This window comes from Phocoena phocoena, chromosome 10 (genome assembly GCF_963924675.1).
Source record: "Phocoena phocoena chromosome 10, mPhoPho1.1, whole genome shotgun sequence".
Taxonomy (NCBI): Eukaryota; Metazoa; Chordata; class Mammalia; order Artiodactyla; family Phocoenidae; genus Phocoena; species Phocoena phocoena.
This window is the reverse complement of record NC_089228.1, coordinates 57,417,427-57,443,702: the sequence shown is the minus strand read 5'-3', so window position 1 is coordinate 57,443,702 and position 26,276 is coordinate 57,417,427. Positions and strand designations below refer to the sequence as shown.

The following is a 26,276-nucleotide window of genomic DNA, read 5'->3' as shown; positions in this document are numbered from 1 at the left end:
AGTTTCATTTGCTCATGTTTTGTACATTTGCCTGGCCCAGTTGCTCAAGAAAGTCTACCTCAAGTTACTAGGGAGGTACCTTGGATCTTTAGCAGGCAATTGGCTAAAATCTAGCTCCTGATATCTGAGATGACCAAAGTTGCGAGTTTATCCTTAAGCTTTCTCTGTGTACCACAAGCCAGGACCATGTCTAAATTCTAAACTCTGGACACCATGCTCAGATCAAGTAAGCACCTCTCTGTGGCTTTTTCTTTTGGGGACCAACTCCCTTGTTTTAGGAGCCAATAAGGAGCTCTTGGGAGAGCTAATCAGGGTCTCATTGTAACTCTTCTACCATTTAATATGTGGCACAAAATAGCCAAAAATATCTGCAGGCTTGATTTCCAATTGATTTTTATTATATTTTGTAGCTCTGCTATCTTCTTTTAGATTCTAACTTTTCATTTAGCTTTTAAATATTTTGCAGGAGAGGTTTACAGTTAATATTAAACCAAGAAACCCAGGGTAATTCTAAACAAATTAGATTGCAAATAACTTTAGCCTTATTCAATGACTTTTGAAGAAATTATAAATATATTTTAGAATTGTCTCCTTTTAATTCATTGAAGCTCTGGGGAATACCTGGAAGAAAGTCAAAAAGTTATTAATTTTCTCTCCTCTTATTTGGTATGAATCACAGGCTTTTTGTCATTTATTTTCTTCTTAAGTCTGCCTTTGTCTCCCCTCCATCGTAAGTTCCTTGAGAGAAAAGAGCTTGCCTTAAACCAACATGTGTTGCCTGATGGCATGTCACACTGTCCCACACATGGCACAGCTTTGCACATGTTATTGTAGCTCAGACCTTATTCACCTGTTTACTTATGCCTGCTCCTGCTGATTCATCAACCTCAACGTCTGGACCATCTTCCATTTTCTGCCTGTTTAACTTGGTCGTTAACCCCAAGTTAAAGCCCACTCTGTACTATCTCTCTTTCAATGAGATTCAAATTGAACTTCCTTTTTCTGATTATTCTAGTTTACCCAATTTTCTAAAAATGTTTAGATAATGACTAGGTTTTAAAAAGCATTTCAAGCTCTAATACATGTTTCCTTTGTTTCTAAATGCTGAACTCTTGCAAACAAGCCAATTTTCCATGAATCCTTTTAGAAAAAAGGACTAGATTTATTTGGCAATGCTAAGATTCCTAAATTCACCTGATTGAAAATTTCCATCTTAATATAAAATTCTCTTAATTAGGGAGTTCACCCATATGTCGTAATTTATTTTTATATTAAAATAATTGTTTTGCATCTCTTCTATATATTTATGCAACTTTTATCACTGAGTAAAACATCCAATCATAGAGGAAAAACCTTTTGATAATGTTCTTAAAAATATAAATAATCACAAACCTTAAAAGGGAGTAGTTAGATTCCAAAGAGCACTTGTTAGTTATTTGAGAAGAACACATGGAACATTTCTCCATGCAGGCAGTGGACAGATTTCCAGACCAGCTCACAAAAGTCTACTGAACTCATGATGTGGTTAAGGTAGAGAAGCTCTGGTGCCAGAGTTGAGGAGGACATACCCACTCCATTGTGCCGCTCAGACCCCCAGCTCCATGGCCAGGCTCACATCTCCCACACCTGTCCCCTCACTTCTTGGGCTGAGCAGGCAAGAGCTCCCATGTTCCAGGCTCCTGTGTGTGGCTTCCTTGTCCACAGCAAGTAGAAGCAGAGCTGCTGGGTTGGGGTGGGCATCCAGAGATGGGAAGTGGGAGAGGCCCTTCAGGATATAGTGATCCTTCTGGTATATTATGCAGTCTGATAGGTTTCCTTGGGTTTTGTTTCTAGTGACATCAGAAAAGACTTAGGAAGTAAAAAGGCTCCACCCTAATCCTTCCTGACCCTCACTTGGAAAAGATAAAGTTATCAGTGATGTTGTGTATTTGACTAAACAAAACAAAAAAAATATTTTCTATGTGACCCTTCCTTTGCCACCTAACTGAAGCCCTCAAGATTTCACTAGGCAAGTTCTTCATTCTGAAATTCATTTCCCTTATGCTCTTCCTGGCACCCTCAAACCCAGCAGTGATTGTGGTCCCATTTGGACTGCTAGGCATCCACACCTGTTCCCTGTGGCAAGGCCCCCGAGGGACCCAAAGGGGTTGCCAGTGAAGGGGCTCAGACCTCTCCACAGCAGGGAATAGGGCCTGATCCGAGCCAGGCCAACCCAATTCTGTTGCAGGACACTGAATCCTAAGAGAGGTGACACAGAGACAAAGCAAACAAGCTGGGAGCTCATTCAGGCCCACAATAGAGCCTTGGCAAGTCTTCCAGGAGTGCCTCTTCCACAGATTTCAGGGGCTGACCTGGCTCCTATCCCTTCAAAGGTTGATTCTACAAGTTCCCTAATTATGTGAGTCCTTGAAAGCCTTCTAATGAACCCCGCTGTGGCATAAGTCAGCCTGAGTCAGGTTTCTTCCTGTATCCACAAAGCCTGACTGGTAAAGCACACCCACTTACACATGGCCTGGCCTGCACTGCTGCCATAGACCCAGAGCTGCTGGCAGCCCTCTGCCTGTCCCTGCTCAGTCCCCTGCCATCTCAATGCTGGCTCTTCCCAGTTGATCACACTCCTCAGACTAGACCATCCTCTCAGCAGTGAGCTGGAACATCATCTAATAAACAGAAACTGAGGCAGGAGGTAGATGGGCTCCAGGCTAGACATTTACAACCGGCCTCCTATTCACATTTCCTGGTGCAAAAAAAGATGGGCTCCAGGCCAGACATTCACTACCAGCCTCCTGTTTACATTTCCTGAGGCAAGAGACAAATGGGCTCTGGGCTACATATTTATGACCAGCCTCCTGTCTACATTTTGAGACCTACACTTCAATATAAGAAACAACAGGAGGAGGGGAAGATGGCGGAAGAGTAAGATGTGGAGATCACCTTCCTCCCAACAGATACACCAGAAATACATCTACACGTGGAACAACTCCTACAGAACACCTATTGAACACTGGCAGAAGACCTCAGACCTCCCAAAAGGCAAGAAAGTCCCCATGTACCTGGGTAAGGCAAAAGAAAAAAGAATAAACAGAGACAAAAGGATAAGAATGGGACCTGCACCAGTGGGAGGGAGCTGTGAAGGAGGAAAGGTTTCCACACATGAGGAAGCCCCGGCTTGGGCAGAGACTGCGGGTGGCGGAGGGGGAAAGGTTCAGAGCTGCACAGGAGAGCACAGCAACAGGGGTGCGGGGTGCAAAGCAGGGAGACTCCTGCACAGAGGATCAGGGCCGACCAGCACTCACCAGCCTGAGAGGCTTGTCTGCTCCCCTGCTGGAGCGGGCAGGACTGGGAGCTGAGGCTCTGACTTTGGTCAGATGCCGGGAGAGGACTGGGATGGCGGCGTGAACACAGACTGCAGGGAGTTAGTGCACCATGGCTAGCAAGGAGGGAGTCCGGGGAAAAGTCTGGACCTGCTGAAGAGGCAAGAGACTTTTTCTTCCCTCTTTATTTCCTGGTGCACGAGGAGAGGGGATTAAGAGCGCTGCTTAAAGGAGCTCCAGAGACGCCGCGAATCACAGACCCCAGAGACGTGCATGAGACGCTAAGGTTGCTGCTGCCGGCACCAAGAAGCCTGTGTGCAAGAACAGGTCACTATCCACACCCTGCTTCTGGGGAGCCTGTGCAGCCTGCCACTGCTAGGGTCCCGTGATCCCGGGACAATTTCCCGGGGAGAACGCACGGTGAGCCTCAGGCTGGTGCAACGTCACGCCAGCCTCTGCTGCCACAGGATCGACCCGCACTCTGTACCCCTCCCTCCCCCCGGCCTGAGTGAGCCAGAGTCCCTAAAGCAGCTGCTCCTTTAACCCTGTGCTGTCTGAGCAAAGAACCCACGCCCTCCAGCGACCTACATGCAGAGGCGGGGCCAAATCCAGAGCTGAGCCCAGGGAGCTGTGAGAACAAAGAGAAAGGGAAATCTCTCCCAGCAGCCTCAGAAGCAGCAGATTAAGGCTCCACAATCAACTTGATGTACCCTGCATCTGTGGAATACCTGAATAGACAACAAATCATCCCAAATTGAGGAGGTGGAATTTGGGAACAAGATATATTAATTTTTCCCCTTTTCCTCTTTTTGTGAGTGTGTATGTGTATGATTCTGTGTGAGATTTTGTCTGTATAGCTTTGCTTCCACCATTTGTCTAGGGTTGTATCCATCCGTTTTCTATTTTTTTCTTAATAATTATTTTTTATTTTAATAACTTTATTTTATTTTATCTTACTTTATTTTATTCTATTTTATCTTCTTTCTTTCTTACCTTCCTTCCTCCCTCCCTCGCTTCATTGTTTCCTTCTTTCTTTCTTTTCTTTCATTCTCTTTCTTTCTTTCTTTCTTTCTTTCTTTCTTTCTACCTACTTTTTCTCCCTTTTATTCTGAGCTGTGTGGATGAAAGGCTCTTGGTGCTGCAGCCAGGAGTCGGTCCTGTGCCTCTGAGGCGGGAGAGCCAACTTCAGGACACTGGTCCACAAGAGATCTCCCAGCTCCACATAATATCAAATGGCAAAAATCTCCCAGAGATCTCCATCTCAACACCAGCACCCAGCTTCACTTAACGACCAGCAAGCTACAGTGCTGGACACTCTATGCCAAACAACTAGCAAGACAGGCACACAACCCCACCCATTAGCAGAGAGGTTGCCCAAAATCATAATAAGTCCACAGACACCCCAAAACACACCACTGGACGTGGACCTGCTCGCCAGAAAGAGAAGATCCAGCCTCATCCACCAGAACACAGGCACTAGTCCCCTCTACCAGGAAGCCTACACAACCCACTGAACCAACTAAAGCCACTGGGGAGAGACACCAAAAACAACGGGAACTATGAACCTGCAGGCTGCAAAAAGGAGACCCCAAACACAGTAAGATAAGCAAAATGAGAAGACAGAAAAACACACAGCACATGAAGGAGCAAGATAAAAACCCACCAGACCTAACAAATGAAGAGGAGATAGGCAGTCTACCTGAAAAAGAATTCAGAATAATGATAGTAAAGATATCCAAAATCTTGGAAATAGGGTTTCCCTGGTGGCACAGTGGTTGAGAGTCCACCTGCCGATGTGGGGGACACGGGTTTGTGCCCCAGTCTGGAAGGATCCCACGTGCCACAGAATGACTGGGCCCATGAGCTATGGCTGCTGGGCCTGCACATCTGGAGCCTGTGCTCCGCAACAGGAGAGGCCACGGTGGTGAGAGGCCCGCATACCACACACACACAAAAAAAGTCTTGGAAACAGAATAGAGAAAATGCAAGAAACATTTAACAAGGACCTAGAAGAACTAAAGATGAAACAAGCAATGATGAACAGCACAATAAATGAAATGAAAAATACTCTACATGGGATCAATAGCAGAATAACTGGCACAGAAGAAAGGATAAGTGACCTGGAAGATAAAATAGTGGAAATAACTACTGCAGAGCAGAATAAAGAAAAAAGAATTAAAAGAACTGAGGACAGTCTCACAGACATCTGGGACAACATTAAACGCACCAACATTCGTATTATAGGGGTTCCAGAAAAAGAAGAGAAAAAGAAAGGGACTGAGAAAATATTTGAAGAGATTGTAGTTGAAAATTTCCCTAATATGGGAAAGGAAATAGTTAATCAAGTCCAGGAAGCACAGAGAGTCCCATAGAGGATAAATCCAAGGAGAAACATGCCAAGACACATATTAATCAAACTGTCAAAAATTAAATACAAAGAAAACATATTAAAAGCAGCAAGGGAAAAACAATAAATAACACACAAGGGAATCCCCATAAGGTTAACAGCTGACCTTTCAGCAGAAACTCTGCAAGCCAGAAGGGACTGGCAGGACATACTTAAGGTGATGAAGGAGAAAAACCTGCAACCAAGATTACTCTACCCAGCAAGGATCTCATTCAGATTTGATGGAGAAATTAAAATCTTTACAGACAAGGAAAAGTTGAGAGAGTTCAGCACCACCAAACCAGCTTTACAACAAATGCTAAAGGAACTTCTCTAGGCAAGAAACACAACAGAAGGAAAAGACCTACAATAACGAACCAAAAACAATTAAGAAAATGGGAATAGGAACATACATATCGATAATTACCTTAAATGTAAACGGACTAAATGCTCCAACCAAAAGACACAGATTGGCTGAATGGATACAAAAACAAGACCCATATATATGCTGTCTACAAGAGACCCACTTCAGACCTAGAGACACATACAGAGTAAAAGGGGATGGAAAAAGATATTCCATGCAAATGTAAACCAAAAGAAAGCTGGAGTAGCAAGTCTCATATCAGATAGACTTTAAAATAGACTTTAAAATAAAGACTATTAGAAGAGACAAAGAAGGACACTACATAATGGTAAAGGGATCGATCCAAGAAGAAGATATAACAATTGTAGGGGGGACCTTGAAGATGGCGGAAGAGTAAGACGTGGAGATCGCCTTCCTCCCCACGGATACAGCAGAAATACATCTACACGTGGAACAACTCCTACAGAACACCTACTGAAGGCTGGCAGAAGACCTCAGACCTCCGAAAAGGCAAGAAACTACCCACGTACCTGGGTAGGGCAAAAGAAAAAAAGAAAAAACAGAGACAAAAGAATAAGGACGGCACCTGCACCAGTGGGAGGGAGCTGTGAAGGAGGAAAAGTTTCCACACACTAGGAAGCCCCTCCGTGGGCGGAGACTGCGGGAGGCGGAGGGGGGAGCTTTGGGACCACGGAGTAGTGCACAGCGACGGGTGCGGAGGGCAAAGTGGGGAGATTCCTGCACAGAGGATCGGTGCCGACCGGCACTCACCAGCCCGAGAGGCTTGTCTGCTCACCCGCTGGGGTGGGCGGGGCTGTGAGCTGAGGCTCGGGTTTCGGTTTTGGACAGAGCGCAGGGAGAGGACTGGGGTTGGTGGCTTGAACATAGCCTGAAGGGGTTAGTGCACCACGACTAGCCGGGAGGGTGTTGGGGGAAAGCCTGCACCTGCCGAAGAGGCAAGAGACTTTTTCTTCCCTCTTTGTTTCCTGGTGCGCGAGGAGAGGGGTTTAAGAGCACTGCTTAAAGGAACTCCAGAGATGGGCGCGAGCCGCGGCTAAAAGCGCGGACCCCAGAGACGGGTGGGAGATGCTAAGGCTGCTGCTGCTGCCACCAAGGGGCCTGTGTGCAAGCACAGGTCACTCTCCACACCCCTCTTCCGAGGAGCCTGTACAGCCCGCCACTGCCAGTTTCCCGGGATCCAGGGACAACTTCCCCGGGAGAACGCATGGCGGGCCTCAGGCTGGTGCAACGTCACGCCGGCCTCTGCCGCAACGTCACGCCGCCTCAGATGCCACAGGCCCGCCCCACACACAGTGCCCCTCCTTCCCCCCCCATCCCCGGCCTGAGTGACCCGGAGCCCCCGAATCAGCGGTTCCTTTAACCCCGTCCTGTCTGAGCAAAAAACAGATGCCCTCCAGTGACCTACACACAGAGGCAGGGCCAAATCCAAAGCTGAGCTCCTGTGAGCTGTGAGAACAAAGAAGAGAAAGGGAAATCTCTCCCAGCAGCCTCAGAAGCAGCGGATTAAAGCTCCACAATCAACTTGATATACCCTGCATCTGTGGAATACCTGAATAGACAAGGAATGATCCCAAATTGAAGAGGTGGAATTTAGGAGCGAGATCTATGATTTTTTTCCCTTTTCCTCTTTTTGTGAATGTGTACGTGTATGCTTCTGTGTGAGATCTTGTCTGTATACTCTTGCTTCCACCATTTGTCCTAGGGCTCTATCCGTCCATGGATTTAAAAAAAAATTTTTTTTCTTAATAATTAATTTTAATTGTAATAACTTTATTATACTTTACCTTCTTTCTTTCTTTCTTTCTTTCCTTCCTTCCTTCCCTCCTTTAGACAACGAATCACCCCAAATTGAAGAGGTGGTCTCTGAGAGCAAGATTTATGATTTTTCCCCCTTTACCTCTTTTTGTGAAGGTGTATGTTTATGCTTCTGTGTAAGATTTTCTCTGTATAGCTTTGCTTCCAACATTTGTCCTAAGGTTCTATCCATCCCTTTTTTTTTCTAAATATTTTTTAATTCAATAACTATATTATACTTTATTTTATTTTTACTGTATTTTCTTTCTGTCTTTTTTCCTTCTTTCCCTCCTTCCTTCCTTCCTTCCTCCCTCCCTCCCTCCTTTCTTTCCTTCTTTGCTTCTTCCTTCCTTCCTTCCTCCCTCCCTCCCTCCCTCCTTTCTTTCCTTCTTTGCTTCTTTCTTCCTTCCTTCCTTTCCTCCTTTCCTTCTTTCTTTCCTCATACTTCTACTAATTCTCTCTACTTTTTCTCCCTTTTATTCTGAGCCGTGTGGATGAAAGGCTCTTGGTGCTCCAGCCAGGAGTCAGGGCTCTGCCTCTGAGGTAGGAGAGCCAACTTCAGGACACTGGTCAACAAGAGACCTCCCAGCTCCACATAATATTAAACAGTGGAAATCTACCAGAGACCTCCATCTTAACACCAGCACCCAGCTTCACTCAACGACCAGCAAGCCACAGTGCTGGACAACCTATGCCAAACAACTAGCAAAACAGGAACACAACCCCACCCATTAGCAGAGAGGCTGCCTAAAATCATAATAAGGCCACAGACACCCCAAAACCCACCACCAGACGGGAACCTGCCCACTAGACAGACAAGATCCAGCCTCATCCACCAGAACACAGGCACTAGTCCCCTCCACCAGGAAGCCTACAAAACCCACTGAAACAACCTTAGCCACTGGAGACAGACATCAAAAACAACGGGAACTACGAACGTGCAGCCTGCAAAAAGGAGACCCAAAACACAGTAAGATAAGCAAAATGAGAAGACAGAAAAACACACAGCAGATGAAGGAGCAAGATAAAAATGCACCAGACCTAACAAATGAAGAGGAAATAGGCAGTCTACCTGAAAAAGAATTCAGAATAATGATAGTAAGGATGATCCGAAATCTTGGAAGTAGAATGGACAAAATGCAAGAAACAGTTAACAAGGACTTAGAAGAAATAAAGATGAAACAAGCAACGATGAACAACGCAATAAATGAAATTAAAAGTACCCTAGATGGGATCAATAGCAGAATAACTGAGGCAGAAGAACGGATAAGTGACCTGGAAGATAAAATAGTGGAAATAACTACTGCAGAGCAGAATAAAGAAAAAAGAATGAAAAGAACTGAGGACAGTCTCAGAGACCTCTGGAACAATATTAAACGCACCAACATTCGAATTATAGGGGTTTCCGAAGAAGAAGAGAAAAAGAAAGGGACTGAGAAAATATTTGAAGAGATTATAGTTGAAAACTTCCCTAATATGGGAAAGGAAATAGTTAATCAAGTCCAGGAAGCACAGAGAGTCCCATACAGGATAAATCGAAGGAGAAATACGCCAGGACACATATTAATCAAACTGTCAAAAATTAAATACAAAGAAAGCATATTAAAAGCAGCAAGGGTAAAACAACAAATAACACACAAGGGAATCCCCATAAGGTTAACAGCTGATCTCTCAGCAGAAACCCTACAAGCCAGAAGGGAGTGGCAGGACATACTGAAAGTGATGAAGGAGAAAAACCTGCAACCAAGACTACCCTACCCAGCAAGGATCTCATTCAGATTTGATGGAGAAATTAAAACCTTTACAGACGAGCAAAGGCTGAGAGAGTTCAGCACCACCAAACCAGCTTTACAACAACTGCTAAAGGAACTTCTCTAGACAAGAAACACAAGAGAAGGAAAAGACCTATAATAACGAACCCAAAAAAATATAGAAAATGGGAATAGAAACATACATATCGATAATTACCTTAAATGTAAATGGACTCAGTGCTCCCACCAAAAGACACAGATTGGCTGAATGGATACAAAAACAAGACCCTTATATATGCTGTCTACAAGAGACCCACTTCAGACCTAGAGACACATACAGACTGAAAGTAAGGGGATGGGAAAAGATATTCCATGCAAATGGAAACCAAAAGAAAGCTGGAGTAGCAAATCTCATATCAGACAAAATAGACTTTAAAATAAGGACTATTAAAAGAGACAAAGGACACTACATAATGATCAAGGGATCGATCGAAGAAGAAGATATAACAATTGTAAATATTTATGCACCCAACATAAGAGCACCTCAATACATAAGGCAAATACTAACAGCCATAAAAGGGGAGATCGACAGTAACACATTCATAGTAGGGGACTTTAACACCCCACTTTCACCCATGGACAGATCATTCAAAATGAAAAAAAATAAGGAAACACAAGCTTTAAATGATACATTAAACAAGATGGACTTAATTGATATTTATAGGACACTCCATCCAAAAACAACAGAATACACATTTTTCTCAAGTGCTCATGGAACATTTTCCAGGATAGATCATATCTTGGGTCACAAATCAAGCCTTGGTAAATTTAAGAAAACTGAAATTGTATCAAGTATCTTTTCTGACCACAACGCCATGAGACTAGATATCAATTACAGGAAAAGATCTGTAAAAAATACAAACACATGGAGGCTAAACAATACACTACTTAATAATGAAATGATCACTGAAGAAATCAAAGAGGAAATTAAAGAATACCTAGAAACAAATGACAATGGAGACACAACGACCCAAAACCTATGGGATGCAGCAAAAGCAGTTCTAAGGGGGAAGTTTATAGCAATACAAGCCCACCTTAAGAAGCAGGAAACATCTCGAATAAACAACCTAACCTTGCACCTCAAGCAATTAGAGAAAGAAGAAAAAAACCCCAAAGCTAGCAGAAGGAAAGAAATCATAAAAATCAGATCAGAAATAAATGAAAAAGAAATGAAGGAAACGATAGCAAAGATCAATAAAACTAAAAGCTGGTTCTTTGAGAAGATAAACAAAATAGATAAATCACTAGCCAGACTCATCAAGAAAAAAAAGGAGAAGACTCAAATCAATAGAATTAGAAATGAAAAAGGAGAAGTAACAATTGACACTGCAGAAATAAAAAAAAATCATGAGAGATTACTACAAGCAACTCTATGCCAATAAAATGGACAATCTGGAAGAAATGGACAAATTCTTAGAAATGCACAACCTGCCAAGACTGAATCAGGAAGAAATAGAAAATATGAACAGACCAATCACAAGCACTGAAATTGAAACTATGATTAAAAATCTTCCAACAAACAAAACCCCAGGACCAGATGGCTTCACAGGTGAATTCTATCAAACGTTTAGAGAAGAGCTAACACCTATCCTTCTCGAACTCTTCCAAGATATAGCAGAGGGAGGAACACTCCCAAATTCCTTCTACGAGGCTACCATCACCTTGATACCAAAAGCAGACGAGGATGTCACAAAGAAAGAAAACTACAGGCCAATATCACTGATGAATATAGACGCAAAAATCCTCAACAAAATACTAGGAAACAGAATCCAACAGCACATTAAAAGGATCATACACCATGATCAAGTGGGGTTTATTCCAGGAATGCAAGGATTCTTCAATATACGCAAATCTATCAATGTGATAAAGCATATTAACAAATTGAAGGAGAAAAACCATATGATCATCTGAATAGATGCAGAGAAAACTTTCGACAAAATTCAACACCCATTTATGATAAAAACCCTGCAGAAAGTAGGCATAGAGGGAACTTTCCTCAACATAATGAAAGCCATATATGACAAGCCCACAGCAAACATCACCCTCAATGGAGAAAAACTGAAAGCATTTCCACTAAGATCAGGAACAAGACAAGGTTGCCCACTCTCACCACTCTTATTCAACATAGTTTTGGAAGTTTTAGCCACAGCAATCAGAGAAGAAAAGGAAATAAAAGGAATCCAAATCGGAAAAGAAGAAGTAAAGCTGTCACTGTTTGCAGATGACATGATACTATACATAGAGAATCCTAAAGATGCTACCAGAAAACTACTAGAGCTAATCAATGAATTTGGTAAAGTAGCAGGATACAAAATTAATGCACAGAAATCTCTGGCATTCCTATATACTAATGATGAAAAATCTGAAAGTGAAATCAAGAAAACACTCCCATTTACCATTGCAGCAAAAAGAATAAAATATCTAGGAATAAACCTACCTAAGGAGACGAAAGACCTGTATGCAGAAAATTATAAGACACTGATGAAAGAAATTAAAGATGATACAAATAGATGGAGAGATATACCATGTTCTTGGATGGGAAGAATCAACATTGTGAAAATGACTCTACTACCCAAAGCAATCTACAGATTCAATGCAATCCCTATCAAACTACAACTGGCATTTTTCACAGAACTAGAACAAAAAATTTCACGATTTGTATGGAAACACAAAAGACCCCGAATAGCCAAAGCCATCTTGTGAAAGAAAAGTGGAGCTGGAGGAATCAGGCTCCCTGACTTCAGACTATACTACAAAGCTACAGTAATCAAGACAGTATGGTACTGGCACAAAAACAGAAAGATAGATCAATGGAACAGGATAGAAAGCCCAGAGATAAACCCACACACATATGGTCACCTTGTCTTTGATAAAGGAGGAAGGAATGTACAGTGGAGAAAGGACAGCCTCTTCAATAAGTGGTGCTGGGAAAACTGGACAGCTACATGTAAAAGTATGAGATTAGGTCACTCCCTAACACCATACACAAAAATTAGCTCAAGATGGATTAAAGACCTAAATGTAAGGCCAGAAACTATCAAACTCTTAAAGGAAAACATAGGCAGGACACTCTATGACATAAATCACAGCAAGGTCCTTTTTGACCCACCTCCTAGGAAATGGAAATAAAAACAAAAATAAACAAATGGGACCTAATGAAGCTTCAAAGCTTTTGCATAGCAAAGGAGACCATAAACAAGACCAAAAGACAACCCTCAGAATGGGAGAAAATATTTGCAAATGAAGCAACTGACAAAGGATTAAACTCATAAATTTATAAGCAGCTCATGCAGCTTAATAACAAAAAAACAAACAACCGAATCCAAAAATGGGCAGAAGACCTAAATAGACATTTCTCCAAAGAAGATATACAGACTGTCAACAAACACATGAAAGAATGCTCAACATCCCTCATCATTAGAGAAATGCAAATCAAAACTACAATGAGATATCATCTCACACCAGTCAGAATGGCCATCATCAAAAAATCTACAAATAATAAATGCTGGAGAGGGTGTGGAGAAAAGGGAATGCTTTTGCACTGTTGGTGGGAAGGTAAATTGATACAGCCACTGTGAAGAACAGTATGGAGGTTCCTTAAAAAACTACAAATAGAACTACCATATGACCCAGCAATCCCACTACTGGGCATATACCCTGAGAAAACCAAATTCATAAAGAGTCATGTACCAAAATGTTCATTGCAGCTCTATTTACAATAGCCCGGAGATGGAAACAACCTAAGCGCCCATCATCGGATGAATGGATAAGGAAGATGTGGCACATATATATAATGGAATATTACTCAGCCTTAAAAAGAAATGAAATTGAGCTATTTATAATGAGATGGATAGACCTAGAGTCTGTCATACAGAGTGAAGTAAGTCACAAAGAAAAAGACAAATACCGTATGCTAACACATATATATGGAATTTAAGGGAAAAAAATGTCATGAAGAACCTAGGGGTAAGACAGGAATAAAGACGCAGACCTACTGGAGAACGGACTTGAGGATATGGGAGGGGGAAGGGTGAGCTTTGACAGGGCGAGAGAGAGTCATGGACATATACACACTAACAAACGTAGTAAGGTAGATAGCTAGTGGGAAGCAGCCGCAAGGCACAGGGATATTAGCTCGGTGCTTTGTGACAGCTGGAAGGGGGGGATAGGGAGAGTGGGAGGGAGGGAGACGCAAGAGGGAAGACATATGGGAAAATATGTATATGTATAACTGATTCACTTTGTTATAAAGCAGAAACTAACACACCATTGTAAAGCAATTATACCCCAACAAAGATGTTTAAAAAAAAAAACAATTGTAAATGTTTATGCACGCAACATAGGAGCACCTCAATACATAAGGCAAATACTAACAGCCATAAAAGGGGAAATCGACAGTAACACATTCATAGTAGGGGACTCTAACACCCCACTTTCACCAGAGGACCGATCATCCAAAATGAAAATAAATAAGGAAACACAAGCTTTAAATGATACTTTAAACAAGATGGACTTAATTGATATTTATAGGAAATTCCATCCAAGAACAACAGAATACACATTTTTCTCTAGTGCTCATAGAACATTCTCCAGGATAGATCATATCTTGGGTCACAAATCAATCCTTGGTAAATTTAAGAAAATTGAAATTGTATCAAGTATCTTTTCCGACGACAACACTATGAGACTAGATATCAATTACAGGAAAAGATCTGTAAAAAAATGCAAACACATGGAGGCTAAAAAATACACTCCTTAATAACGAAGTGATCACTGAAGAAATCAAAGAGGAAATCAAAAAATGCCTAGAAACAAATGACAATGGAGACACGATGACCCAATACCTATGGGATGCAGCAAAAGCAGTTCTAAGAGGGAAGTTTATAGCAATACAATCCTACCTTAAGAAACAGGAAACATCTCGAATAAACAACCTAACCTTGCACCGAAAGCAATTAGAGAAAGAAGAACAAAAAACCTCCAAAGTTAGCAGAAGGAAAGAAATCATAAAAATCAGATCAGGGCTTCCCTGGTGGTGCAGTGGTTAAGAGTCCACCTGCACATGCAGGGGACATGGGTTCATGCCCTGGTCCGGGAATATCCCACATGCTGTGGAGTGGCTAGGCCCGTGAGCCATGGCCACTGAGCCTGTGCGTCCGGAGCCTGTGCTCCACAATGGGAGAGGGCACAACAGTGAGAAGCTTGCGTACCAAAAAAAAAAAAAATCAGATCAGAAAAAAAAGAAAAATAAATGAAGGAAACGATAGCAAAGATAAATAAAACTAAAAGCTGGGTCTTTGAGAAAATAAACACAACTGATAAACCATTAGCCAGTCTCATCAAGAAAAAAAGGGAAAAGACTCAAATCAATAGAATTAGAAATGAAAAAGGAGAAGTAACAACTGACCCTGCACAAATACAAAAGATGATGAGAGATTACTACAAGCAACTCTATGCCAATAAAATGGACAACCTGGAAGAAATGGACAAATTCTTAGAAATGCACAACCTGCCAAGACTGAATCAAGAAGAAATAGAAAATATGAACAGACCAGTCACAAGCACTGAAATTGAAACTGTGATTAAAAATCTTCCAAAAAACAAAAGCCTGGGACCAGATGGCTTCACAGGTGAATTCTATCAAACAGTTAGAGAAGAGCTAATACCTATTCTTCTCAAACTGTTCCAAAATATAGCAGAGGGAGGAACACTCCCAAACTCATTCTACGGGGCCACCATCACCCTGATACCAAAACCAGACAAGGATGTCACAAACCAAGAAAACTACAGGCCAATATCACTGATGAACATAGATGCAAAAATGCTCAACAAAATACTAGCAAACAGAATCCAACAGCACATTAAAAAGATCATACACAATGACCAAGTGGGGTTTATTCCAGGAATGCAAGGATTCTTCAATATTCACAAATCAATCAACATGATACACCATGTTAATAAACTGAAGGAGAAAAACCACATGATCATTTCAATAGATGCAGAGAAAGCTTTGGACAAAATTCAACACCCATTTATGATAAAAACTCTTCAGAAAGTAGGCATAGAAGGAACTTTCCTCAACATAATATAGGCCATATATGAGAAACCCACAGCCAACATCGTCTTCAATGGTGAAAAACTGAAAGCATTTCCACTAAGATCAGGAAGAAGACAAGGTTGCCCACTCTCACCACTCTTATTCAACATAGTTTTGGAAGTTTTAGCCACAGCAATCAGAGAAGAAAAGGAAATAAAAGGAATCCAAATTGGACAAAAAGAAGTAAAGCGGTCACTGTTTGCAGATGACATGATACTATACATAGAGAATCTGAAAGATGCTACCAGAAAACTACTAGAACTAAACAATGAATTTGGTAAAGTAGCAGGATACAAAATTGATGCACAGAAATCTCTGGCATTCCTTTACACTAATGATAAAAAATCTGAAAGTGAAATCAAGAAAACACTCCCATTTACCATTGCAACAAAAAGAATAAAATATCTAGGAATAAACCTACCTAAGGAGACGAAAGACCTGTATGCAGAAAATTATAAGACACTGATGAAAGTAATTAAAGATGATACAAATAGATGGAGAGATATACCATGTTCTTGGATTGGAAGAATCAACATTGTGAAAATGACTCTACTACCCAAAGCAATGTACAGATTCAATGCAATCCCTATCAAACTCCCACTGGCATTTTTTACAGAACTAGAACGAAAAATTTCACAATTTGTATGGAAACACAAAAGACCCCGAGTAGCCAAAGCAATCTCAAGAACGAAAAATGGAGATGGAGGAATCTGGTTCCCTGACTTCAAACTATACTACAAAGCTACAGTAATCAAGACAGTATGGTACTGGCACAAAAACAGAAATATAAATCAATGGAACAGGATAGAAAGCCCAGAGATAAACCCATGCACGTATGATCACCTTATCTTTGGTAAAGGAGGGAGTATGTACAGTGGAGATAGGACAGCCTCTTCAATAAGTGGTGCTGGGAAAACTGGACAGGTACGTGTAAAAGTATGAGATTAGATCACTCCCTAACACCATACACAAAAATAAGCTCAAAATGGATTAAAGACCTAAATGTAAGGCCAGAAACTATCAAACTCTTAGAGGAAAACATAGGCAGGACACTCTATGACATAAATCACAGCAAGGTCCTTTTTGACCCACCTCCTAGAGAAATGGAAATAAAAACAAAAATAAACAAATGGGACCTAATGAAACTTCAAAGCTTTTGCACAGCAAAGGAAACCATAAAGAAGACCAAAAGACGACCCTCAGAATAGGAGAAAATATTTGCAAATGAAGCAACTGACAAAGGATTAATCTCTAAAATTTATAAGCAGCTCATGCAGCTCAGTAACAAGTAAACAAACAACCCAATCCAAAAATGGGCAGAAGACCAAAATAGATATTTCTCCAAAGAAGATATACAGAATGCCAACAAACACATGAAAGAATGCTCAACATCATTAATCATTAGAGAAATGCAAATCAAAACTACAATGAGATATCATCTCACAACAGTCAGAATGGCCATCATCAAAAAATCTACAAATAATAAATGCTGGAGAGGCTGTGGAGAAAAGGGAACGCTCTTACACTGCTGGTGGGAATGTGAATTGGTACAGCCACTATGGAGAACAGTATGGAGGTTTCTTAAAGAACTACAAATAGAACTACTATATGACCCAGGAATACCACTGCTGGACATATACCCTGAGAAAACCGTAATTCAAAAAGAGTCCTGTACCAAAATGTTCATTGCAGCTCTATTTCCAATAGCCCAGAGATGGAAACAACCTAAGTGTCTATCATTGGATGAATGGATAAAGAAGATGTGGCACATATATACAATGGATTATTACTCAGCCATAAAACAAAACGAAATTGAGCTATTTGTAATGAGGTGGATGGACCTGGAGTCTGTCATACAGAATGAAGTAAGTGAGAAAGAGAGAGACAGGTAACATATGCTAACACATATATATGAAATTTAAGAAAAAGAAATTTCATGAAGAACCTAGGGGTAAGAGGGGAATAAAGACACAGACCTACTAGAGAATGGACTTGAGGGTTTGGGGAGCTGGAAGGGTAAGCTGTGATGACGCGTTAGAGTGGCATGGACATATATACACTACCAAGATAGCTAGTGGGAGGCAGCTGCATAGCACAGGGATATCAGCTCGGTGCTTTTTGACCACCTGGAGGGGTGGGATAGGGAGGGAGATGCAGGAGGGAGGAGATCTGGGAACATATGTATATGTATAACTGATTCACTTTGTTATAAAGCAGAAACTAACACACCATTGTAAAGCAGTTATACTCCAATAAAGGTAAAAAAAAAAAAAAGGAACAACAACAGGAATAGGGTAAATAACTAGACATTGGACACTTTTATGGCAGGAAGAAAGAGGGGCTAAACCCTGTTAGAAGATCAAGAAGTCACACATTTCCCATCCTTGGAAGAAGGAAAGCACTACAGGTATGCAGGAAGGCTCCATGGGGTCAAAAATGCAGGGGAGGCCAGACCATAATGTCTTGCTGTTTTCCCTCCCAGACACCCTTGCGATGAAATCCATCTTGACTGAGGTGTGTGTGCATACGGAGGGGAGGGTCCTGAGATAAATTAGCCATGGGGTCAAAGCAAGTCGATTGGCCAAGAAGACAAAGGCCCAGAAGACTGCCCCCTTATAAAGGATTTAAACTTCCCAAAGGCGAGACTTCTGAAACTCTCTTGCTGAGTTCACCAGTGTGTCTTTCCGCATCTACTCTGCTTTTCTAGTAAACACTTTACTTTCTTCTATACCAACTGTCTCCTTGTCAGATTCCTCCTTACAAGGCAAACAAGGACTGGGGATTTAGACTCTAGCTGCTGTCCCTGTGGTCTAGCGGTTAAGATTCCTGGTTTCCACCCAGGTGACCAGGGTTTGATTCCCAGTCAGGGAACTAAGGTCTTGCTTCTAGCCGCTGCTCACTGCAAGCTACCGCTCACTGCTTTGTGTGTCCAAAATCAAAAACACCAAGTATAATCTTCCCTAATATCCCTCTCCTCTGCCTCTCTAGCTTAATTTTATCTTTGCCTCTCTTTCTTCAGACACAGTTGATGGCTATCCCTTCAGGCCTGCTCTCTAGCTCCAAGCTGCTCTGAGACTGGGAACCATCTTCAATCTCTCCTCTCCATCAGCTGCTTCTCCTCAGTCCACACACCCCACAGTCATCCTGATCCTAGAAGGCCCTTTTCCATCAAACATTCCCTACCAGCTCACTGTCAGCCCACTCCTTTCTTCAATTGCTCTCCATCTCTGCCTCTGTAACTTCTAAAACCACCATGATCAGGCTTCCCACCACCAGCCTCACCCAAGGCCATTGAACAGCTCTTATGAAGGTTACCAGGGACTTGCAAAAGGCCAAATCAAAGAGTTTCATTTTAGTTCTTAGCCCAAGAGACAACTATTGCAGAAACTGCTAGTCATTCCAAAATAACAATTCTTTCTTTTAAAACAGAATCCTCCAAACATATTCATTCTCCCTTGCAGCTAGATGTGGCCACTGATCTGTGAGCAGGAGGGAAGAACACAACATCTGGGTTATATCCATAAAATGAAGGGCATGTCTCTACTTCCCATCCCACTTCCTGCTGGCTGGATGTGGGTGTGATGTGACCCACATTTGCCACGTTTGCAATGAGCATAAGACCTATACCCCAGGGGTGTAGAAAAAGAAGGTATAAGGAGCCACAGCTCCAGATGATTTCATGAAGCCCTACCTCCGTGGGTCACCCTTGAGCTCAGAGAGACTAACTGAGTGGCTGAGGATCACAAAGCCAGACTAAAACCCAGGCCCAAGCTTAGTGCTATTCCCAGTACACTCCTTGGTAAAGTACAATCAGTTCTGGGAGGGTGGGCTCCAATAGCCTCTGGTACCACATGCCCACATAACTTCTGTTATCAGGCATCAATTTAGCCACCTAAAGCTCAGCTCTGCAGAGTCTAAAAATATTTCTAGGAGCTCAATGTCTACATACCTTTTTTGGGATTGTCTTTCTCCTCCTGAAGCACTAAAACTTCTCTTTAAAGTGACTGAAACAAGAAAATAAAAATAACTTAACATTTTCCTGTGGCAGATCTTTTATTTATTCACTCATTTGTTTGTTTAAAAAATATCTAACCAATTGTACCTACTGTAAAGACTGTCTTCATTTATTATAGCATCAGCAAAATATAATATTGCATATTACTATTTAATTGACAGGTTTGTTTAAAGGTCTTTTCTCAAAGAAAAGGTGCTAAACAAAGAAACTCCATTGTTAGTAGCTAAAAAGTTCATAAAATATCTGTGTCATAATCATCCTAAATCCTTTACCAAGAAAGCTAGAAGTAACCACATGCAAGTGTAAGGGTCCAACTTTCCTTTATCACTTCCCCACTGACCCTCCCCACCCTTGTTACTGGGGATACATAATATCTTATCATCTAAAAATTCATCTCAAACAGTTAGTAATTAATTGCTTCTAGAATTTCCTACATATGTTTAAATGCACAAATATTTTTACTGCATAATATTCATGTTTTCCCAATCGCAAATCAAGACATTTTATTTATCAGGCAGGAATTTATAGGGAAAACAGAACAGAGTGTTGGAATTTGGGGTTGCCCTAGAAAATCTGGAACATCTATTCTCCATTTTTATGGACCAATTAATTTTCAAAAGGGACAAAGAATGAAGCAAAATCCTTAGAGTTCTACTCTGATCCTTAGGGACATTATTTTAAACCATTTTAAATGAAATTTTCACAGTATAGTCATTGATGAGAGGGGATTATTTAGACTTAATTTATTTCAGAGTATTTCTACCTATCTTATTTAATATTCCATCAATTTACTCTTTTTAAAGAGTTATTCTTTTCTCTCCATTTTCTATTTTAACTGATCTTTTATTTCAGTTTCAGATTTGTTCAGGGAATTGAATCCTATCTTTCTGTGAGGAAGATTCTTTAAATTTTATCTAAATATATCTTTACTTTCTCATACCCCAGTCTGATTTTTTTTTACTGTTTCAAATTAAGAGTAAAGATGAACATATTTACTGAATTTACATAGCTTCTTTTTATAATTCTAAACAATTAAAACATTTATTTTACTTTAGTGTTTTAAGGAAAATATATCCCTTTATATTAATGTAAATAAAATTGTACAAAACTTATTCTACACCAAGACTAATTTCTTCTCCAGGTTTCTGACCTCTAATCAACAGACTCATGAAAGGTCACTTCCATTACTCCTGTGGTTATTTAGTCTGTCTCCAAATAAGTTATCTCCACTCCCCAGTTAGAACCTGCATTTGCTGGAAGAAATAATGAAACTGTTCATTTGACTGGAGGAAATGGAAAACCACAGTGCCCGTTGGCCTTTGGGCTCTGTAAGACTGACAGACACACCTGTCCTAATTAGCATTACACCTGGGAAACAAACTACTCATTTATGTAAGTGTGATGACATCTGCTTGACTCCCAAGTATGATTCCCAGACCTCTACCTGCTGAAATCCCACAAACTGGTAAAAAGAAGGCTTACTGAATGTAGATTCCTTCAAAGGGCTTGAACTGGAGCTGCTTGAGTTATCCAAAGTGTCCAATTCATCATCGAACTCTGAATATATATCTGCACATTAATAAAAAAATAAAGAGCAAATGAACCTTGAAACAGAAAGAAGTCAAGAGTTCATTCTTGTTGTAACCCTTTCACTAGAAATACCTTTCTCAATATGTTCCAAGTTGAAGTTATCATCTGACAAGATTCCAGCACAGGCTCGGTCTTCGTCCTTATCACAGGGGGCCTGGAAGCCCTCAGGCGGCAGGTCTGTGCTTTCTGAAAGCTCACTTTTCAGGCTTCCTGCTCCACTGCTGCTTGCCTTCTCAAAGGATTCCTGAAAGAGAAATTCAGTTGGTAATACCCACGTATTTCCTTTCTTCTGCAGACTTAAAACTCATTAGAATATATATTAAAATGACTAAAATATTATTACAAATATTTGTGCTGAAGTGGCATCCTTAGTTCCACCTATACATATGCTATAGAATTCATTCAGTCCGTAACTACAAAAAGTGGGTCTACAAGCTACCACTGGACAAAAAATAATGGGTGTGGCAAGATGCTGAGTAACAAAGGTCTGTGCAATCTGATGAAAGAAAATGTAGCACTAAGGAATAGAGATGTAGAATAATTCTGGAGGTAGGTGGCCAAGATGGAGGAGTAGAAACACCTTAAGCTCACCTTCTCCTATGGACACACCAAAACAACAAGTATTTACAGAGCAACTATTGAAGAAAAAGACTGGAATCTAACAGAAAATATCTTCTACAACTAAAGATATAAAGAAGGAACCACAACGAGACAGGTAGGAGGGACAGGGACATGGTAAGTCAAGACCCATACCTCTGGGTGGGTGACCCTCAAACGGGAAGATAATTACAATTGCAGAGGTTCTCACCAAAGAGAAATGGGTCTGAGCCCCACATCAGGCTCCCCATCCCGGGGGTCCTGCACCAGGAAGACGAGACCCCAGAACATTTGTTTTTGAAGGCCAGCTGGGTTTACTTTCAGGAGAGCCAGAAGACAGGAGGACACAGAGACTCCACTGTTATATGACACACACAAAAGTTCACACACTCCAGCACCTAGGGAATAAGAAATTACTTGAAAGGAGCCTGGGTCATACCCACCTGCTGATCTTGGAGAGTCTTCCAGAGGAGAAGGAGGCACGTGGAGCTCCCCTGGGGACATGGACATTGACGGTGGCCACTTTGGGGAGCTCGTTCTACCATGTGGACACTGTTGTTGCAAGTGCCACTGTGGAGTCCTCCCTCCAGCTTATCAGCACTAGGACTGGCCCCAGCCCTGCCCACCAGCCTGTAGGAGCCAGTGCTGGGAAGCCTCAGATCAAGCAGATAGTCAGGAGAAGTTATAGCTCCACTCATCAGCAGACCAGTTTCCATAAGCCCCCTGAGCCCACAGCTGCCATGGAAAAAGACCCTGTCCACCAGAGGGCCCAGAAACCAGCCCTATACACCAATGCACAAGCACTAGACCAGGGACCCTCAGGTCTTCCAGCTAGCTACCCTGTGATCTGGTCCCACAAACTAGTGGGCAGATACCAGTACCATGACCACTGCAAACTTTCAGCCTGCCTTGTCAGGACCCAGCCAACCCATCAGCAAGCCTACATCAGCCCTAGGACCTCCTGGGCCTGGGCCCTGCCCACCAATAGACCAAAACCAGTTCTGATAAATCTTGGGCCCCTAAGCCAGTTACCCTGGAATCCAGCCCCACTCACCAGTGGGCCAGCAACAGCTTTGAGAAACCTCAGAATCCACAGCCAGCTGTGTCAGGAATCAGCCCCAAAGCAGGCCAACACTAGACATGGGAACACAGGCTCCACAACACCCACCCCAGGACCCACAGCTCCACCACCAGTGGGCCATCATTAGCTATGTCACCACCAGTGGCTCAGCAGTCAGCTGTGTCATGACCCGGCCCCAACAACCAGCAGCTGACAGGCAACCAACTAGACCAGGGGCCAGCCACACCTACCAGAGCACTCACAGTGGTCAACCTGCCACAAAAGAAGACCCATGCAGCCCACATAGGGGGCAACCCTAGAGCACATAGCTCTGCTGACAGAGGGGAGTGTGCTGCCGGGATGCATAGGATGTTTCCTACAAAAGACTACTTCTCTAAAGTCAGGAAATTTAAGAAACCTACCAAATACATAGAAATAAAAACAGAAAACTAGACAAAATGAGGTGACAGAGGAACATGTTCTCAAAGAAGAAACATGATAAAACCCCAGAAGAAGAACTAAGTGAAGTAGAGAGAGGCAATCTACCCAATAAAGAGTTCAAGGTAATGATTCATGATAAAGATGATCAAAGAAGTGAGGAAAAGATTGAATGAACAGAGTGAGAAGTCAGAAGTTTTAACAAAGAGTTATAAAATATAAAGAAGAACCAAACAGAGATGAAGAATACAATAACTGACATGAAGAAAACACTAAAAGGAATCAACAGTAGATTGGATGATATAGAGGAACAGATCAGTGAGCTGGAAGACAGAGTAGTGGAAATCACTGAAGCTGGAGAGAAAAAAGAAAAAAAGGAATGAGGATAGGTTAAGAGACATTTGAGACAATGTCAAACATGCTAACATTCACATTATAGGGTATTAGGGGTACCAGAAGAAGAAGAGAGAGAAAGGGGCAGAGAATATATTTGAAGAACTCCCTGAACCTGGGAAAGGAAATAGGTATCCAGGTTCAGGAAGCACAGAGAGTCCCCAACAGGATCACCCCAAAGAGGACCACAACAAGTCAATTGTAATTAAAATGGCAAAAATTAGAGATCAAGAAAGAATATTAAAAGCAGCAAAAAAATAGCAAGAAGTTACATACAATGGAACTCTCATAAGACTATCAGTTGACTTTTCAGCAGAAACTGCAGGCCACAAGGGAGTGGCATGATATAGTTAAAATAATGAAAGGGAAAAACTTACAACCAAGAATATTCTACTTGGCAAGGCTCTCATTCAGATTTGATGGAGATGAAGAGTTTTACAGACAAGCAAAAGCTCAAAGAGTTCAGCACCACCAAACCAGCTTTACAAGATATGTTAAAGGTACTTCTCCAAGTGAAAAAGGTCCAACTAAAAACAGAAAAATTATGAAAGGAAAAGTCTCACTGGTAAAAGTAAATATACATGTATGAAGATAGTAGGAAGGTTAAAAGACAAAAGCAGTAAAAGCATTTAGTCAGCAACAAGTAATTAAGAGGTACACAAAACAAAAATGATGTAAAATATGATGTCAAAAACAGAAATCAAGATGGGAGAGAACTTAGATTGCAGGATTGTTAAAATGCAATTTGTTATTTATTTTTTCCTTTTTTAAACATCTTTATTGGAGTATAATTGCTTTACAATGGTGTGTTAGTTTCTGCTTTACAACAAAATGAATCAGTTATAAATATACATATGTTCCCATATCTCTTGCCACTTGCGTCTCCCTCCCTCCCACCCTCCCTATCCCACCCCTCCAGGAGGTCACAAAGCACCGAGCTGATCTCCCTGTGCTATGCGGCTGCTTCCCACTAGCTATCTACCTTATGTTTGGTAGTGTATATATGTCCATGCCACTCTCTCACTTTGTCACAGCTTACCCTTCCCCCTCCCCATATCCTCAAGTCCATTCTCTAGTAGGTCTGTGTCTTTATTCCTGTCTTACCCCTAGGTTCTTCATGACATTTTCCCCTTAAATTCCATATATATGTGTTAGCATACAGTATTTGTGTCTCTCTTTCTGACTTACTTCACTCTGTATGACAGACTCTAGGTCTATTCACCTCATTACAAGTAGCTCAATTTCGTTTTCTTTATGGCTGAGTAATATTCCATTGTATATATGTGCCACATCTTCTTTATCCATTCATTTGATGATGGACACTAAGGTTGGTTCCAACTCTGGGTTATTGTAAATAGATCTGCAATGAACATTTTGGTACATGACTCTATGTGAATTATGGTTTTCTCAGGGTATATATATGCCCAGTAGTGGGATTGCTGGGTCATATGGTAGTTCTATTTGTAGTTTTTTAAGGAACCTCCATACTGTTCTCCACAGTGGCTGTATCAATTTACATTCCCACCAACAGTGCAAAAGCATTCCTTTTCTCCACACCCTCTCCAGCATTTATTATTTGTAGATTTTTTGATGATGGCCATTCTGACTGGTGTGAGATGATATCTCATTGTAGTTTTGATTTGCATTTCTCTAATGATGAGGGATGTTGAGCATTCTTTCATGTGTTTCTTGGCAGTCTGTATATCTTCTTTGGAGAAATGTCTATTTAGGTCTTCTGCCCATTTTTGGATTCGGTTGTTTGTTTTTTTGTTATTAAGCTGCATGAGCTGCTTATAAATTTATGAGTTTAATCCTTTGTCAGTTGCTTCATTTGCAAATATTTTCTCCCATTCTGAGGGTTGTCTTTTGGTCTTGTTTATGGTCTCCTTTGCTATGCAAAAGCTTTGAAGCTTCATTAGGTCCCATTTGTTTATTTTTGTTTTTATTTCCATTTCCTAGGAGGTGGGTCAAAAAGGACCTTGCTGTGATTTATGTCATAGAGTGTCCTGCCTATGTTTTCCTTTAAGAGTTTGATAGTTTCTGGCCTTACATTTAGGTCTTTAATCCATCTTGAGCTAATTTTTATGTATGGTGTTAGGGAGTGATCTAATCTCATACTTTTACATGTAGCTGTCCAGTTTTCCCAGCACCACTTATTGAAGAGGCTGTCCTTTCTCCATTGTACATTCCTTCCTCCTTTATCAAAGATAAGGTGACCATATGTGTGTGGGTTTATCTCTGGGCTTTCTATCCTGTTCCATTGATCTATCTTTCTGTTTTTGTGCCAGTACCATACTGTCTTGATTACTGTAGCTTTGTAGTATAGTCTGAAGTCAGGGAGCCTGATTCCTCCAGCTCCACTTTTCTTTCACAAGATGGCTTTGGCTATTCGGGGT

The 26,276-nt window shown here is 41.4% G+C and overlaps 1 protein-coding gene across 5 annotated transcripts in view; it reads right to left on the bottom strand.

Moving 5' to 3' along the window:
- Positions 1-26,276, bottom strand: part of NEK10 (NIMA related kinase 10) — a 282,983-nt gene that overhangs the window by 79,177 nt on the left and 177,530 nt on the right. For all 5 annotated transcript variants that reach the window (XM_065884790.1, XM_065884787.1, XM_065884788.1 and 2 more), the window contains 3 exons: positions 21,465-21,636; positions 21,285-21,371; positions 19,737-19,791 (listed from right to left, as the gene is read on the bottom strand). In XM_065884790.1, coding sequence (XP_065740862.1) covers positions 19,737-19,791; positions 21,285-21,371; positions 21,465-21,636 — 314 coding nt within the window. The remainder of the gene's footprint in view (positions 1-19,736; positions 19,792-21,284; positions 21,372-21,464; positions 21,637-26,276) is intronic.